Source organism: Lipophrys pholis (genome assembly GCF_963383615.2).
Source record: "Lipophrys pholis genome assembly, chromosome: 2".
In the NCBI taxonomy this organism is placed as follows: Eukaryota; Metazoa; Chordata; class Actinopteri; order Blenniiformes; family Blenniidae; genus Lipophrys; species Lipophrys pholis.
The window spans coordinates 6,114,394-6,133,914 of record NC_137636.1 but is presented as its reverse complement, the minus strand read 5'-3'; the positions used below and the strand labels follow the sequence as shown (position 1 = coordinate 6,133,914).

Genomic DNA, 19,521 nt, shown 5'->3' with positions numbered 1-19,521 from the left:
GCAACACATTGCATTCAGGTGTGTAGACCTGATCAAGCCATGAAAGAAAAGATATTTAAGCAGGTTTAAAGGTAGTGTGATTGTTGTTCTTGGTATTTTGTAAGTTTCTGATCCATTAGGATATCTAAACATTACCACCTATAGGGTTTAAAGAGGATGCTGTTGAAAAGAGAAAATATCTGTTAAGCAGTAGCTGTCAAGACAGTTTATTTAGGTTAGATATCCAAAGAGAATATTCAGAGGAGTCAGACATGATGCAAATGCAAATACAGTAATTATAATAACCACTTGCTTCAATGAAAGTATGCAGAAGGAATCTGTGAGGACTCTCAACAGAGAAATGTAGACGTCACAGCATGATATGTTTACACAATATGGTGTGATGATTGAATTATAATCAAATTGAACAATATAATAACAGCAACTGAATTAATAATAGCAAGGCTTCTGAGTTTGACTTGAGCTTTCAACAATGAAAAACATTTGGTGCCAAAAAATAACTAAATCAGACAATAATGAGACATTTATTTAAGTATTGTCTTTATGGTTTCCTTATTTCTCTAATATTTCAATATTTCCAGGCTATTGAAGAGGGGACACTTCTCAGTGGTAAACATGGTCCTGTCTCAAGTTTTTTGAGAATGTGTTTGAGATGTGTTATTTATTTTTTTTTAAATGAGCTAATATCTTTCATTAAATGTTAAGATAGTATGCTTTCAACAGCTGCGTGTTGTATTGTGAATAGAATATGAGTTCTTAAATACAGCACTCATATTAATAATTCAAACATTTTCCGAAGCCATTTTACTGATAATATACAAACTTAATGACTACTCATCTAGTTTGTTTTCAATTTTCTCTTTCTGTCATTTTTGAACACGATTCATAAATACATTTACAAAAGAGTTTTTTGCTGTCTTCTTAAATTTCTTATTTTCAAAACGTTTTTATTTTATGTATATGCAAATTGTACAAAAAACTGTACGTAATATTCAAAAAAAGAAAAGAAGAAAGAAGATGGATGATGGATGGATGGATGGACGTGTTGCCTACTTGCGGAACCAAACATCTGAAAACTTTATTTCAGGTCGGACAATAAAGGGAGAAGGACCGCCCTCAGTGATTTTGGTGGTTAACGATAGCTTTCCCAGAGTTGATAAAAAGACGATTTTAGCTTTCTGACTCTGATAATAACTGACTGAAGACACCGATCGCACCCCATGTATGTACATCATTATTTCAGTTTTCAATATATATGCCTACATCGTAAATCTGACTGTTATGAGCCGGTTGCCGATCTAAAAAATGCTATAATGCTAACATGGCGTGTAAAACTGTGCTGTAAAACATCCACTCTCTCCGTCAACAGTTGTCTTTTTGTTCGTTAAAACGCACTTTGCATTCAAGGACTTTACGTGTAACAAGAAGAATAACATGCAGAGTATTTCTCAGATTGAAATCTCCCAAACAGCTGCTATGGCAAAGCCGCTGTTGGCCAGAAATGCGTTTTCCCTGCGTTTTCCAGACATCGAGTTAGATTACAGACTTCTTATTTAATCATTTAATCCGAAAGGAGAGACAGCCTGAATTATCTGGATTGCAATTTGTTCGATAAATTATAGTGAAGCACCTTTATGTAAATAAATATAAATTAACAACGAAAATTAATACAATCTAATAGAATTTATAGAATTTACTTTGCAAGTAAAAACTTGCAGAAATTAACACGAAACTTCTCATCATTACTGACATAAGCCTAAGGCACTCGTGTATATAGATACCAATATAAATTCTGTTCACGCATCATCTCAATAAATATGCAATAAACATGAATGCAATTCCAGAAATGTGAATAATATATGAAACTATGTTCAAGGTTGGTTGATTAGGTCCAGTCACTTTTACATGAATGAGTTTGACTTTAAATTTATTTAAACATGATTGTGGAAATTATATTATGGAAATCACACTGGTAATGAGTGCCTCTGTTAAAAAACACTGTGAAGGCACTGGGGAGATTTAATCTGAGATAATATAATATGTACAATCAAAGTTTCAGGAATGTCCACTTTAGAAGAGCTTGATGTTTTTTTGATGTAGAGAGTCTTGGTTTTACATCATTTTAAATGTGTTAACTTTTTTGTGAATCTTCAGAAAGAGGGCTTTTTCCTCCTTTATTCTTTTGTCACTTGTGCTTTTTGGGGAGCATTTTGCATTTATGTGGTAGTTTTATGGTACTCCATGTTTCTTTATTGTTGCTTTGTTTGTTTTTTTTAATCAGTTTTCTAGATGGTTGTTTTATGTTGTATTGTGTTTGTTTTGTGTCTTTATCAGTTCATTTTAAATGTTAAATGTGTGTCCCGGTTTATCTTTGTTTTATGTGCTTTTGTATAATAATGTATTTTCACACTAAATGCAAAGAGTATTTGGTTACAACTGGATTAAAAGGGTTTTATATATTAAAAAATACATGCGTTACTACTTTAGTTCTGAAGTTGTTAAAATACCAACAATAGCTCAGATATAACTTTGAGACTAAATGCAGGTATGGCTCACGTCCTCGCGTCCCTGCGGCATATAATTACAGACAATCCAATTCAGCACTCCAGCATGTTGCACCTGTTTGCCTCATCATGGAGGGAGTTTTCACTTGTGTTTGGTGTAGTGACAGCTATGTTATTTAAACGGTCTCGGTGCAGGACAATGCAAAAACAGCTGGTCAGTGTCATTGCTTGAAGTATAGAGAAATTTCATTGTTCACAGGAGGATTTAATGACAATATCAGCTCCAGTTAAGTTTCACAGCAGGCCACTCATGTCAACAGGATGCTGTTTTCATTCTTATTATTAATGCATGTTAAGCCGAATAAGTTAAATAAAATATAATAGATGTGATCGGAGGTGAAAAAGGTCAAAAGCACCTCTCCTTTCTAAAATATTAAAAGGATTTGAATGAGTTCATTTGAGAGGTCAAAACCAAAACATAACAAGTTGAAGCAAACACACACAGTTAAATGAGGGATTTTGTTCCTCTTGCGCCAGCATACACACGTCTGAATAGGAACAATTTGATCTTGGTTTATTATATACACAATTTGTATTTATAGTCACAAAAAATACATACACGCTGATGAGTAAGAAATAGACATAGTTAAATGCACATATATTTAAATACATATTATTAATGCACATGTTCAAATGCAGATTCATACCATTGGAGTGTTTGTCATAAAATATAATACCTATAATGTTGCAATGACATTTTTGCTTCATAAGACAATTTATTACATGTGTATTTTTAATTTCCCCCCATTTTTTTCCAACAACAAATTAAAATGTGTTTTAACACAAATTCAACGCGTTGTCGTAAATGGATTGAAATGTGCACATTAATCAACGTCACTTTCTTTTGCGTGAATGGTTGTACGCTAAAGTACTAAAGGCACAATAACAGAGTATGTTTATACATGTACTAAGCACAGTTTAAGACAAAACACAATCTTGCAATTTGATATTTAACTATGGGGCCTTGCGTTTTAATTAATTTGACGGTCTTTAGCCTAAGAAATGTTGGATATCTCTGGTGTAAACTAAATTTGGTTTAATTCATGCCTCGAACCTGCTTTCTATTTTCTTCCACAGATAAATGGCCCCTTCCATCGATCCCGTCCCGTCTGCCCTCGCTACGTTTCTCTTTACGTCGCTTCCCCCTAACTTCACCGTGGGGCCTTCACGACTCTGCGGGGACCGGCTGGGGCTGTGGTGGGTTGGCTGTGCGGTGGAGGCGGGGTCTCTGGTGGGGAGGCCAGGCGACACAGGGTCCGCCTCCAACTCCAACTCCGACTCTGTGATTCACAGCGGAGATCCCGAGCTCACGGCTCAGACTGACAGCACCGAGGTGAGGCGCTTTCCTTCCCAGGAAAACTCTCTCCATCCTCCCATTGCAATAATGATCACAAATCTTGTAAAGCTTTGTAATTCCAAACACTTTTCTGCATCAAATGTAGTTCTGATTGGAAGTCATCACACATTCAACACTCTTGTCTACGTCAACATGTTATGTTGTTTCAGTCCAGAGAAAAATCGGATCAATTACCACAAACAAACCCCAAACAGCTTCCCCATGGTTTGTAAATAACTGAAGTGGACTAATTCTCACTGGGTGCAACACTGTAATGCTTTCTGGTAGAAGATTTCTCTCTCAAAAGGCAATTTTTAACCAGAAGAATCAGGAAAAGCTCACGTTGTTCCAGCCGGAATAGCAAAGAAGTAATTCTATAGCTGTGTTGGTTTGCTTTCAAAAGCTGTAACTAAAGTGTGGATCTTTAGTCTCTTAGACTAATTTCAAAGTGACAATAATCCAGGTTTCACAGCTGATTCAATAAAACCCAAAAAACAGATGTGAAAAACATCCGTGGAATCTAGAGATTTACAGCAGTTGATTGCATTTGGTGTTTTTAGAAGGGAGTTGTAAAGAAATATTTTGTCATCTTGAGAGCTAAAATCAGGATACATTTTTTTGTTTCCAAAATTCTTTGGAGAAAGTAAGCTACTCTGAAAAATATAGATGAAATCTGAAACTCATGCAGCTCTTCCTGTATTATGCAATATATATTTTATCATAACATGCCATTATTTGGCTCATTTAATAAGGAGTAGATCCAGAAAAAAAAATCTTATTTTGTCAATTCACTCAGGTTCAAGCTATTTTTTTTATTAATTTTTTTTTATATTGTATCAAAAGAGTTTTCAAGCTTTTTTTTTTACAAGCAACATCAATCAGTACATCTTTTATGCTTCAGCATAACTCGGAGCGCTGCAGCAAATACAGGCTCACTCTGGTTGAAGCCAGAATAAAATCTCCACAGGTCACCAGTCCATCACCGAGCGAACATGAGTAGACAGACAATCACACACACTCACATTCACAACCGCCGGCGATTTATTTCAAGCTCAAATTCAAGACAGTTGGTGCGATTAAAATAAATCAGAATCAAAACTCAGAAATATTTAAATCCTGGAGGAAATTCTTGACAATCCTGGTGCACTGGCTGTGTTTTGTGTTGGTGTGACCGCGACCATCGGCACCCTGATGCGGACCAAACAAAGCTGACACCATCAGTTTGAAAAGCAAGTCTCGGCTTTTGAATGAAGCATGAAGCCTGGGCTCTAAACAGACCACACGGAGGATAACTTGTGCTTCCGGTGTATCGTATCATAGCAATTTATTTTAATTTATGTGAATATTGGAATTCCCCCCGACTATATAGAATTCCTCATACATTTTCAAACTGTGAAAAATCCCCTGAGAATAGTACTCCAGCTTTGACCCCAGTCTCAAATTGTTCATCTGAATCTGTTCAGGGGGGATTTGGTTCACACGTTTGGCTCCCCCTAGTGTTCGGGTGTCGGCGTACACCCCGCACAAATGCTACACCTGAGTTTGTTATAAGCAAACTAATTTTGAACAACATCCTGAAACTCATTTGAAAACCTACTTTTCCCTCTTTCTTGAGTGTTTTCAGTATTGACCTCACAGCTTCCGTTTTTCACTCTGATCGTCTGCAAACTCCCCGCCACGCAGCTGCCAGCTTTTTGTTTTCTTGCCTCTTTAGGCGCCGTCACCGTGAATGCACCTGACAATAAAAGTTTTCTCCGCACACTCAACTTAACCGGGACGCCTCACCCAATTTACTCGCACTTGTGCGTTTTTCAGGGAGCCGAGATGGAGCGTGTTATCAGCTCGTCGAGATTTTGCCCGTACGGGAACCTGCAATTATCATATGTTTAGGCCCGAATCGCGGCTGCACCTGAACAAGCACCAGCTCTCCAAAATCCTCCCCGTGGTTCAAAAATACACTTCTACGCCTGGAAGTGACGCCGCCGCTCCCATCGAAACAGAAACACACGTACCACCTGCTGAATTGTCAAGTCAGTCTAAGAGAATAAAATTCCAGGCCTGAGTCCCTGCAGGCTGATGCACAGATATCTGATTGTTGAGCCAGTCTTGAGATTCTTTGTGAGGATTTCACATTCTCCAGAAGCAACGCCTTTTGTCTGACAGTATATTGTCACTGTGGCAGACAGGAGGAGCGCAGTGAATGTCTTTCTGCCTAATTAAGTACCAACCCTCCGGGAAGGTGATGAATTAGTCCTTGTCACTTCCACAAAATGTCTTACCAAGAAAAAAAAACATAAAAAGAGATGGTTAGAGGATTTAAAAAAAAGATGTTCAATGATTAATTACAAGGCCTTTGCAATCAATGTACACATTGAAGAACAATCAGACACTAATCAATACTACTGTGAGTAACTCTTGTAGGTCTGATCATGTTCAATCTTTCCTCTCCTAATATGGAGCTTTTATAGCAGTACATATTTCCAGTATTTTATAAACCTGCAAGTTTAATACTTCTTTTTTTCCAACCTCCAGGTAGCATCAGTTTTTTAGGACTGCAGCACAGGTTGAGCTGATGACGTACAATAGTGATGTTTCTTGTCGCTGCGTTTCTTTATCGCCATTCTATCAAAGGGCTGTAATATTAAATGGAGTTTCTGTAGGTTATTGTTTCACATCAGTCGGCAACATGGTCAGTAAATGTAAGTGCTCTTAGCTCTTGTAGACATGTTTTAAAAAAAAAAAAAAAAGGTGTGCTGTAAACGGACTATGGGTTTTATGAGAAATGGCTGTATGAGTAAGCCCTTTAGTCAGCCAGCGGCAGAGTAAATACTCTCAACGTGGCCATGAATCTACAGTTTTAATAGCAGTTATTGGTAAACTAACGCCGTGGCGGCTCAAGTCACAAACAAAGAATGATTCTCTGCTTTGTGAGTGGACTGAAAGAAAAGGATGGAATGTAACCTAAAAGCATGAAATGCATCGGGAGTTGTTTGCATCCACTAGTACCTCCTGGAATCTTCCTGCTTCAGCCTCCAGATGATAGAAACAGAAAACACAGCAGCGAAGGGAGCTCGAAGATACCGGCAGTGAAATCCACTTTCCTCGGAGCCCGAGCTTCTGATCTGTTTTGTATCAACAGTTTTTCAATGTCCCTTTTAGTTTATGAAATATGGCTTCATGCATTGCTGTGTTTTCTCACTGTCATGTGTAGGAATATCCTGATCCAATTTCTTTGCTTGCTGATTGGCTGATACTTATTTACCTACAAAATATTTTTATGATGCAAAAGGACATGAGCTTGTTCTTTGTTTGTTCTCCCGTTGTTCACTATCTTGAATCTTCCACATGCTCTGCTGTATGAGACTATGTGGCATGCTTGCAAACAGTCCTGGATTTAATTGAAATAATGTTGGTATCGATCCAGCGTGCAGTGAGGCTTAGCAGTGACGCCAGGCAGACGTCAGAGCTCCTACTGTCTGCACTAAAACTAAAATGGTCACTTCAGGTTTTAAATGACTTTGTATGTTTGGATGTGCCTTATTGTGCAGCTCCATTAAGGCCGAGTCTGAAATATACCTTCAAAAGTGTTACAGTCTTGTGGTTGCAGACAGGATATTTTATTTTATTTTTTGCTTTTATGCAGGTTGTTGTGCCATTAAAGCCCCGCTTCATGAGGCGTTTACTGAACACGCCACACCCTTCACTGTCATTATTTGTTGTGGACAGCTGTGCAATTATAAAGTCATCTGCATTGCTCGTCGAGGTCTCAGCTTAGATTAGTTGCATCCGCGTGTTATTCTACTGCACCTCTTCAGTCTGAGCCCCAGTTTGCAGATTTGTCCTATCAAACTGGTTGTATTGAACAAAGCGCTTGACGATTCCGCCTCCTGAAATGCTGGCATTGGTGGACTGTTTTTGCTTTCTACTACAGTTCTCCTATACTATCCTGGCTGAATTTTCAGATTGATTAATCGAGAAACACAGAAGTTGAGATACTGATACTGACTATTTGATCAGGACATCCCTTGTTTACAATCAAGTGGAAAAGAAATGAAAATGATTCTGCATAAGTAATCCTGAGTTCTGAGGAAGGATCTGTCTAATCAGGAAACCAAAATTCATTTTTATTTGTAACTACAGCCGAAATGATTCAGCTCCTATTCGCTTTGCAACTCTTCCCTAAGCAGCTGATCATTTAGCACATTAGCTCTCCTCTACTCAGGTTCCTCTAATGTGCAAACAGGAGTCACATTTCTAACGCTAAACAAGCCGATTCAGTTATGTCGTTGCCTTCTGAGTGAAAGTTACTAACAAAAGTATCTCAGTGTAAATTTGTAGCTTTTAAATATTGTCTGAATGAAGATGATAATAAATATTTCTATATATTAGATCAATTTGAATCGCAGACGCTTGTGAAGTGGCAGCAAGCCGTGATAAAAGTTATTACAAAGATTTCACCTGTTAATAACCTTCAAGAGGAGTGAACAAATGTATCAAGGGCGACAAATACAACGCAATGTCATCTTGTTAATATAAAGATGCTTGTTTTATCCACTGGTTCAACACTCGCTGAGAAGGTTGCGGGTTCGAGTCCACGTCAGGCAGAAAAGCCTGACGTGAGAGTTTGTGTGTTGTTATTATGACGGCGTGGGTTTTCTTCAGGTCGTCCAGTTTCTTGACACACAAAAATATGCTTCTGAGGCTAATTGGTGACTCCTAGGTGCACCAACAAAGAGGATGGATGGATTTTATTTTAAAGTAAAGTAAAGTAACTGTGTGCGTTATGTTTTGCAGGCACCGATGGGAAAAACTGCCGATCAAAAACCTTCGGTACAAAGCAGCATCTGGATCAAGTGAGTTAACATAGACATTCACACATTTGACCCTCTCACTTGGCATGGCATATATGTAATTGATATCATTTTGAATCTCTGGAAGGTAAAAAAGATCCCTGATTTGATCACTTGATAAGCATCAAGGTCTTCGGAAAGTGAAACACCTGATCAGTGTCCTTCAGGCACATAGTAACAAAACAGTATTTGTTTACTGGGATCAGCTTATGCTGCTCTGTCCATTCCCATTTTCCTCCTCATCAATCACTGCAATGCCCAGCTGGCAGTGTACATATCAGGTCTGCTGTTAATTGGCAGAGAAAGATTCATTGACAGGTTGAAAATCTTGCTTCTGTTTAACTAGACAAGGTACGATGTGCATAGTTCAGCCAGGCACAGCTTGCTGCCACAAATTAAGTGAGTGAAAATTTATATTTGGTCAATTTAACAAGTTTTATATCACAAAGTGAGCATCTTATCTACTGGCCCCGTTAGAGCCCATTATGTAACTATGACCCGAATTGTTCTAAAGAATAATATCATAAAAAACTAAATGCAATAACTGGTCGATAATGTTACAAAAGTGTCCAATAACCATTCACAGGGATACAAATTTGTTATTTGATCATTTTAATTACTCATAATTACATTAGCATTACATTCTACATTAATACACCCTCGGGTTGAATCTTGACCTTGATTGTGGAGGACCTGAGTTCACATCTTGGTTGAAGGGCATCAGAACAGGCCAAGTCGATGGTTTAAGCTGCAATGACATGACGTAGCAACCTCTGGACCTGACAGATTTAGTTTACATTCATACATGCATTATTTTTGACCTCAACCCATTCCCTTTTCTGTCATGATAAAAAAAAAAGTGTTGATCTGTAGCCTGCACCTGCCCAGGGAGACGATGGACATTCACACTTGGAGCTGCTTATAGGAAGACCTGTATATAAACGTGAGGCTCAGCATTCACATACTGTTCAGGAAATGTCTTTACTAAAAAGTCTCCTAAGCCACCTTTTCAATAAGACCCTGTTTTTCACGGAGGAGCCTCCTTTTTCCTAAGCCACTTCTCCTCCATCTGCATTTGAAAAATTGTTCCCGTGTTGATTGTGTTATATTTTGTCAACATTGCAGTTTGTATGTCAGCAGCAGTTGGTTTCAGCGCTGGCTGTGAATGTACTGCCAACATTTTCTCCTGCTCCGGGCTGTGTGTTGTGTGGTGTTCTCATTAAAAACGGGACTATTTTTGTCTCCCAGAGAGTGACTGAGACTGAAGAGATATAAAAAAACAACAACAAAAAAACCAGCACCATCAGATTCGTCTCCTGTGATGGGCCTCAGGGGACCTCCAGTCACACAAACTCACAGAATAAAGACTCACTTATAGCAATTACCATGTAGCTTCTACATAACATCACACACGTGTGTCGAAGGTGTATTTTATCCTCTACTATTTGGACTTTATGACAGCATTTCTTACATAACAAGTATAAGAAGGAAATATGAAATGCGGTTTTCAGCACATATGTGATTATTTCCCCCACAGCTTTGCCTGCCGGTCATCAAGCAGAGCCCAGCAGAATGTGACGGTGCAGTGCGAGTGTGGAGAGGTGTGTGAGGGCGAGTGTCTGCGAGTGGGTCTGCGTGTGTGTCGGGACATCCAGCCAGGGACAGAGCTGCTCTTTTATGATGACACTGTGGGGAAACAACAAGCACCAGGAAATGCCACATGGGACACAGGTGAGGAATGAGATTGTCATACACATAGAGTTTTAGAGGAAGCAGCCAAAAGTGTAAACACACTGGATTTATAGTGGTGCTATCATCATCATTTAGCACTTTTAAGTATGAAAAATGGTTTCTTGCCTTTATATTATTTAGGCTTGGTTTGCTTTATTATGCTATAATTGTCTAAAATACACTGTCATAAGCATTTTTCGATTTCTTTCACTAATAATTATCTCAAATGTAGGCAACACTATAACAGCAAAAAATAACACAAGCTTAATTTGCAGTAGATTCACGTCTAATTCAAATTAGTTACAGTTATCGAGCCTCAAGTACAATGGAGTCACCTCATGGCACTTCACAATAAAAAAGAAATAAAGATAACGACAAAACAAAACCCTGCAGTCGGACTGTTTGGAGAAATAATTAAATTTTAACTGAAAATAAATTTGAAACTCGACTCAGAGGTGGTGGGACACTTCATTAACCAGATGGTGTTGGGACGTATTAAGAAGAGATCAGCGCAGGTCAGACACTGACTAAAGTACAGTACAGATGAAGAATGTTCAGTCATAAAGGCCTGGAGCACATTACGGAGGGAAAGGACAGAGAGAGCACAGATAAATGGGAGTGGGTGAAAAGAATGGAGAAGCACGGTGCATCAAATAAAGTCTCCTATTAGTATATATCTGAAGTCACTTAACTGAGAAAATGGTCCAGTATGAACTGAGACAGCCTGAACTAAAAGCCTTTTGAAAAAAAAAAAAAAAAACTTCATTGCATATATCTTAGATCACAACTTTGTCTGTAAGTTTGAAAGTTTTTTTTTGTTTACATCTTTCCCTTCAATGCAGAGAAGTAGCCCGATCGAAACTTGGACACTATATATTTTTCAATGTTTTCAATACTTAGTGATGTCTGTTTTAGTGTCTACAATCTTCTACGTGCCCCAGCCATCAGTGAGATAACCTTTGATAGAATATATTAAATTACTTGGAGATAAAAAAAAAAAGAGAGTTTAACTTGTTGTAGACAGACTTAATTGCCGTGTTATCTTCATCCAAAGGTTTAATTTGTTCAGATGCTCTGCACTGATTTTATGATGGTAGGGGGGGCAACGCCAGGTTTTCTGTTCTTAAAGGTTGCAGACCTTGCTATAGTGATTACCAGATTTTAAAAGTAAGTTTGGACAAGTACATACATTTTCTTTATGAAGATGATCTAAAGGAGGCCTGGAGGATGCTTTGAAGGAAAAGATTAACAATCTCAAAGACGGCCTCCTGTTAGAATTCAGCCATCAGTCATTATATTATAAAAATAACAACAATCAGATCAGGTTCAGCTGATGCAGAGATTTGAACGTGAGCGTATTGGCCACCAACCAATCCTGACACAGAGACGGCACAGGACATTCTGTATGAATTCTTCTGTTAAGCAAACATTCTGTGAAAGTGATTAATATTGGATACACTTCCTAAATAGTCGATCGGAAAATTCCACATCTCTGGGAGGCTAGATGACAGTCACCTAGATCACATCGCCAGTATCCAGACAGACCCTGTCTCACCTGCATGACCACCGTGAGGTCGCCGGAGCTAAAAACATGAGCCTATAGCAACATAAAAAAAAGACAGAAAATTAGATGAGACCATGATGAGATAATTTACAGCAAAAATGATAACTCCAAAAGATGCAATTTTGTTACATTCTCAGTTCTTATGGCCTGTATATCACATGAATAATTTTAAGGATGTAACACAAATACTTTTAATGATCTGCTCAGTTACTGAATACCTTTGTCAACATGATTTACAACAACAAAACAAAAACAGGAGTAAAGCAGGAAAACAATATATCTAAAGCTTTACATAGCACATCATTTAACATAATAACATAAAACGTCTGTTGAATCAAAACACCAGGTTAGAAAATATCATTAAAAGGCATTTCCTCTATATAAAATGATGATCTCTCCATCCAAGCTGCTTTATTGTTTCTGGGTTGTGGAGCATCTTTATGTGCTGTGATTGATGAGGAATTAGTGGAGGAGCTTCATGCAGAAAATATCCAGCAGCAACAGACTGTGGATATCTTATTAAACTTGAGCTCTTGTTGCGCACCGATTCAAACAGATTAAGCCTATAAATCTCGGATGCATCTTCAAAACAATTATGAATGCTAAACGAAAGATAAGAGGATAAGAAGCGTTACATTGTTGCGGCGGCAGATATGAGACTTTAATGCAGAAAATGAAACTGTAACAAAGGCAGAAGTATAGTAGCAAGTTTATGAAAGACAGATTTATTATGAAATGATAACATAATTAATGAAAGAGGGATGGAGTGTAAAAAGTGAAATTCCTTTCAGACCAAATTCTAAATGAAACACATCAATGAATTACTCAGAATGCATACAGATGAATACAGTCACAGAAACAAAATACAGTTTCTAGACATTGAAGCTTCAGTGAGGCGATATTTGACTGAATGATTGCAAATTTATTTCGGAAATTTTTTACATATATACAAAATTACATACTCAGTTCATGTATAAATGTACCTGTATCCATGTAACGATAGTGTGTAGAGACTGACTCATAACACGAAGAAGCAAGATGTATTTGATCCTACTACACGCGCGTATGCATACGTACATCCAAAAATGTGCCTACTGTATAAATATTATATATTAGCCCAAAAAAATACACATAAGTATTATTATGAATCCTGAGTAAATTCTGAGTATGTTAGAGTATAGCTGAGTATGTTCCACTTGTCCAATAGCATTGCCGTTTATTATACACTTAGAGTTTGTATTGACCATTAGGGAAAATATTTGTTATTAATGTGTAACTCCAGCATTTTTCTTTTCTTTTAGCCGAATGAAGAAATTAACCAAAAATCCAAGCTGCTTTGCTTTTTTCTAACCCTAACTGACAACACTACTGCATTGTGGAAAAATACCTGCAAAACTTTTATTTTTTTTCCCTTGTTAACAAGTGGTGAGAGGTCCAGTTCACACAAACTCTAGACTGTCCTTGCATTTGTTAAACTACCAGCTTCTTTATTCTGAAATATCTTTCAGATTATCAAGTTTAATTTTGAACAAAAGCTCCAGTTCACATTCACACAGTCACCTCAAGGGATTTAAAGTTCTACTTTAAAGTGACTAATAAGCAAGTGTAGGCAACAGGGGAGGTGAAAAGCTTATCAGAAAGGTGCAGACTCAGAGATGGAGATCATTTGGCTCGGGTTATAGATTTGTAAAGAGAAAAGAACACAGACTCCCTTTCCTATATTTTAGATGCTATAATCAAAAAATATTTGGTGTTTGTGTATCCTCAATGTGTTTTACAGCCAAAGACGAAATGATGACTCAGGAAGAAGACCCAAATACTGAAGTCGCCAAAATGTCAATCAGTGAAGTAAAGGATGCGGAGTTGAAAGACAAAGCGAAGGAGAGCGCACATGAGGAGCGACAGAAGCGAAATCCACGTAAATACCTCAGCAGGCATCACGGGAGGAAGAGGCGAGTGGAGTTAATCTGTTCCAGTGACAGACAGTCAGAAAAACAAGCTGCCCCTCTGACAGTTGATATTGATGCGGCAGCTGGTGGACACACTGGGAGAACAGAGAGCGGCCTGCCAGCCGAAGCCCCCCGAGGCCTCACTGCGCCCCCTACTGTTCGCTGCAGCTCCCGTCTGGCTTCAAAACCAAGACACGTTCACTGTCTCGCCACCCGATCTAAGAGACCCCCGGCTGGCCCTAACTCACCCGAGCAGACTAGAGGGAAAAGATTGAACACCACTGAGGACGGCGCCAAGTTTTCCAAGAAGAAATCAGGTGACCCCGAGGCGATCGCAGGGTCTCCCACCGGGAGGACCCCCACATGGAATTCAGAGGTCAGGGAGCGGCGGTACAGGTGCTCCAGCTGTGGAAAGAGGTTTTACCAGATCGGTCACCTGAAGAAACACCAGTTCAGCCACACGGAGGAGAAACCCTTCAGCTGCGAGGAGTGCGGGAAGAATTACACCTCTGCAGAGAGCTTCAGAGCTCATCAGGTAGAGGATGGGGGGGTTGGATGCAGTGTTTCCTCATTTATTACTATTAACGCCCAAAACAAGGCCCGAGCAAGGCCCTTCTTAACTCAAGAGTTGGAATTTATGTAGTCGCTCGATGAGCTCTTAAACACCAAAACGTGAAATAATTAAAACACCCACACTGAGATCAGAACAAAACGTTTCTTTCTCTTAAAATGCAACCAAGAACGTTAACAAGAACTTACCAAAATGAGTTTAAAACAGGAGGAAATAGGGAGTAAAATGACTGGCAGTTTGCAGTCTGCTGTTACAAGGACAGCACTTATAGTAAAATAAGAAAATACTTTGGAAAAAAAAAAAACACTGAAGCCAAAGAAAAAGCAAGTGATATAATTAGTTCATCTGTATAATTCTGTATTGAAAATTTGAAAATTAAAAATGAGTAAAACAATACTGGTGAATAATGATTTAATAAAAGTAAATGAGCAACTAACAGTATGTTAAGTATATTTAAGACAATAAAATGTTTTAAAATAATAAGAAAACATAGATTGACAAAAAGTTTCAACAATGCCAACTGAGAAACTAAAGTATATTTCAACAACATGAGACTAAAAGATGGAGCTGATGTGAAGTGACTCGTAAACTGAACTAAACTCTACAAAAGATCACAGCATAACAACCAGACTGATCCTCAGAACCCCCCCTCCCCCCCAAAAAGAAATTTAAACGACAAATAGCAACGGAAGTGTGCTGTGGAAAATAAATGATGCGCTTCCAGAGGAAACGAGTGTGGAGCTTTCACGCTGCACTGCAATTTATCGATACCCATCAGCGGACATGCAGAGTGCAGTGATGCATCGGTACGACGCTGAAATCAGATAAACTTTCCCTCTTAAAGGCTCTTGGTGCTTCTTTTTTTTTTTGCTTTCCTGTTTGATTAATCAGCAGCGACTCCACACAGAAGCGCCCTCTCTTTGATAGTGAGTGATTGACACCAAAAGCCTTTTTTTTTTTTTTTTTTTTCAATTATTAATTCATCACGTCTGAATATAAGACTTAGACAGAGAAACTCCAAGAGGCTTTTACAGCAACTCCCTCGGAGAGAACTAATATAATAAAAGATACGTGAAACGACATCATTAAGGTACAATTACGTAGTAAAAGTAAAATAAAACAAACTTGAACAAATAGGCAGACGAGCTCCTGCAGCTTAAACTGCTGCTTCTGATAGAAACGTGTCACATGTTCATAGCAATGAGTTCAGAAATGCCATTCATGTTATGAAGCCACTGATTTTAGAATCGAATGTAATTTATTATGAAAAAGCGAAAGCCACATGAAAAAAATAAAGCTTTAGTACAAAACCATGAATGGAAAAGGTCCATGAAATTGTGACGGTTCTGACTTTTCACTGCAGAACTTTCTCAAGTTTTTTTCTTCACTGTTCCAAATATTATTTTTAAAAAAAGCTGTGTAAGTTCCTAGTGAGTGTGTGAGTGAGTTTCTAATTTCCTTTGAATGTGATCCATCAAAACAAAACAAAGTGATTTAGTCCTTGTTTGAATGTTCATCTCATTCCCAATTCACGTCTGTAGAAACAAGATGACAAAGGAGGAAAAAATAAGCCAAAAGTATTCTGTTTTCATAGTGAACGATCCGCTGCTGCCAACATGAACACACAGGTTTTTTTTGGTTGGTTTTTTTTTTTTATTATTTTGGTCAATATACGTAGGGTGTGGGGGCCCTGATGACGGCAAGCTTAGTCATCAGGCACAGTGGCAATTTAGCCGTCACAGTGAAGCGCAACAATGGCAGCGGCGCTGACACGTATCATTTCAAATAATAGCGGTGTTATTCCTAGATGAGTCACCGCGGGGAGCGTCCATTCTCCTGCCCTCACTGCGAGAAGACGTACGGCCTGAAGCGGGACCTGAAAGAGCACATGGTCCTGCACAGCGGGGAGAAACCCTACGCGTGTGAGCACTGTGGCAAGGCCTTCGCACGCCGGCCGTCCCTCCGCATCCATCGCCTCCTCCACTGCAGCAGGATGACTTACACCCAGCCTCCAAAGGTAGGGAGGCGTTTATCTCCCTGTTTACTCATCTGTGGTGACATTCTCAGATCAGCCTTGTTTTAATGAGATGGATAAATTCACCTGGGTACAGTATAGCTCCTCAAGTCTGTCACATGTAATGATTTAAATTACTGCCGCCTCTCCTTCCCTGAAGCAACTATTTCAGAATTTTAAATGTGTCTTTGAAGAAAAAAAAGTCCGTCTCTGCACCAAATTTTCAAATCCTTTCCGTCACATCTTTAAATTTTCATGCCAGTCATGTTTTTCCTCCTCGAACAGCAAGTTTGAAGCAAATCCTGAACTCCCAAAACTACTCAGTCAGAACTGATGAAGCCTTTTGGATGAGAGGTAAAATGTCTGCTTTCATGACAAATTGGATTTACCATGACCTGGATAAGCTGGTGCCAACTTTAAGTTGTGTGCATGTTGGGGTGTGTGGAAGAGAGGAAGTAGAGGCTTTTCTAAGTAAGCTTTCTCCTGTCTCATGATTTATGACTGTTAGATAAAGAGGAAAAAGTGGAGAGTATAACTGAATATAACGTAGATGAATCTAAATGATAAATTAAGCCATAGTACTGAACCATAAGTATCATATGTGGGTTTTACAGTTAGAGCTTCTCACAACTGCACATCACCATATTCTTCAAGAGTCTTCAAGGGTGGCATTCAAATAAGGATTTACAACTTGGCTTAAAACAGAGGCACATGTGAGAGATGCTTGACGACCTGGAATTTTACCTGAAGCAGAAAAAGTAAGAGGGAGGAAAGGCATATTTCAGATGTATCATTGTTGAGAAATATTTACACATCCAACTTAAACTTTTTACAGGGTCATGGACCCCCAAACAAGGAGAATATGCCTGGATGACAAAGAAACTTGACAGATATGATGTTACATCTTACATGTAGTTTTGCAGTGTTTGAGCCACAAATTATCACTGTGGATTAATTTAATTTAATTTAATTTAATTTAATTTAATTTAATTTAATTTAATTTAATTTAATTTTATTTTATTTTATTTTATTTTATTTTATTTTATTTTATTTTATTTTATCAAATTTTTATCAAATTTTATCAAATTTTATCAAATTTCATCAAATTTTATCAAATTTTATTTTATCAAATTTTATTTAATTTTATTGCATAAATTGAGTTATTTATTTTAGATAAAAGAGAATGTTATTTAAAGACGGGAGCCTTATGTGGTTTTGTTCCCTTTCTCTCAGATGCAGTGTTCAGTCTGCCCCAAGCTGCTGGCAAACTCAGGCTCTCTGAGGAACCACATGAAGCTTCACACTGGGGAGAAGCAGCACATCTGTCAACACTGTGGGAAGTGCTTCAGTCAGAAAGGTAACTCAGATGCTCGGGTGTGATTCTGTGTGATACAAGTTGGCCAGCAATCAGCTGTGCTGCGGCCAAATCTTTTAATTTTTTATCTTTCCCCTGCCAGTATTTGTTGTCAAAGGCCAACAAATTGTACAAACCTGCACATTGAAAGCAAAATAAAGAAAGGCAGTTTCAAACAAGAACACACAAATAATTCAGCACCAAACCAAAACAGGAAGTGAAAAGGTCGACCTCAATCTGTTTCTAGCATGGGGAACCGATCCCAGCTCACCATTGGCGAATGCATGGTTTCAGTCTCATCAGGCAGGCCCGTGGAACTTCTTCCATTTTCACCAATTAACCTTAAATGTATGTTTTTAAACGGTTGGGGGGGGGGGGGGGGGGCGCTGGAAAAAACAGCAACATCCAGAGGGAGAACATGCAAACAAATCACAAAGTCTGTAAAAAACAAAAGTCTCGGGGAGTCTTATATTAAAACATGAATGTGAGCAAAAGCTTTTGTTTGGATTTGCTGATATGATTATTCTGAGAGAAAAACTATTTTGGCTCCAACCAGGAAAATTCTAACAATTTGACCACCACTTGTGTTTTTTTCTGTTGAATACAACATTTTGAGATTTTCACTAACATGTAACATTTATCATAAATTTAAATCATTGAAAGGAACATTCGGCCATGCGATTATAAAGCCCCCTGGTCACGACTTGTTCCAGGTGTATCAAGCACATCTAACTGGGAAACGAGCCCACTATGAGCTGAAGAGATTATATCGCTTGTTTGGGCTATTTCCCTTCAGACGAGGTGAAGATGGATGGATGGATGGTTTTAAAGGCTATGGATTTTTAGTTTATGTGGAATAAGTGTAAACTATTTGCACGTTGAAACACATGGGACAGATTGTAAATGAATTAAATCAAGATTTTCAGCACTCTTCCCTTCTTCAACTTGATTTAGTTAAAACAATGTCGTGAAAAATCCGAGTCAAAGTTTCCTCAGAGAGAATTACCTCCAGACCAGCCTGTCATATGTGCACAGTTTAATAAGATTTATGTTCTGAACTCGATGTTTTCCACTGTCAGAATAAATCTTTCACGAGGGGTTATTTATGGTGATATTGATGTGATGCTCTGACTCGATTACTTTTAACAAGAGACCATTACACAGTTGTTTTTCTGCTTCCAGCTGTGATCAATTCCTGCAATTTATGTTTTCATCCTTCAAAGTGGCAGCATCACTTCCATGAGAGAACCTGGCCTTGCATATTATATGATAGCTGCATATTCATCCCGCTGTGATCCGCCGCGGCTCTGACCGGCTCTATCTCTGCCCCTCTGACCGTCTCAGGGAACCTGGAGTGTCACCTGAGGATTCACAGCGGGGAGAAGCCGTTCGCCTGCACCGAGTGCGGCCAGACCTTCTCCCAGAAACCGGAGCTCCGCCGGCACATGTTCTCTCATACCGGAGGGGGTTTCCTCTGCAGCTACTGCGGGAAGTCGCTGAGGGACCCCCACAGCCTGAGGGCCCACGAGCGGCTGCACACCGGGGAAAGACCCCACTGCTGCTCTGTCTGTGGAAAAGGTCAGCACGT

The 19,521-nt window shown here is 38.8% G+C and overlaps 1 protein-coding gene across 1 annotated transcript; it reads left to right on the top strand.

Annotated features, from left to right (window-relative positions):
- Window positions 1-1,100: 1,100 nt before the first annotated feature.
- Window positions 1,101-14,857, top strand: LOC308128515 (uncharacterized protein). Its single transcript, XM_080493505.1, has 5 exons — window positions 1,101-1,222; window positions 3,642-3,897; window positions 8,695-8,753; window positions 10,288-10,481; window positions 13,826-14,857. Exons 2-5 carry the CDS (start codon window positions 3,646-3,648, stop codon window positions 14,635-14,637), a joined length of 1,317 nt encoding a protein of 438 aa, XP_080349631.1. The 5' UTR covers window positions 1,101-1,222; window positions 3,642-3,645; the 3' UTR covers window positions 14,638-14,857.
- Window positions 14,858-19,521: the final 4,664 nt, after the last annotated feature.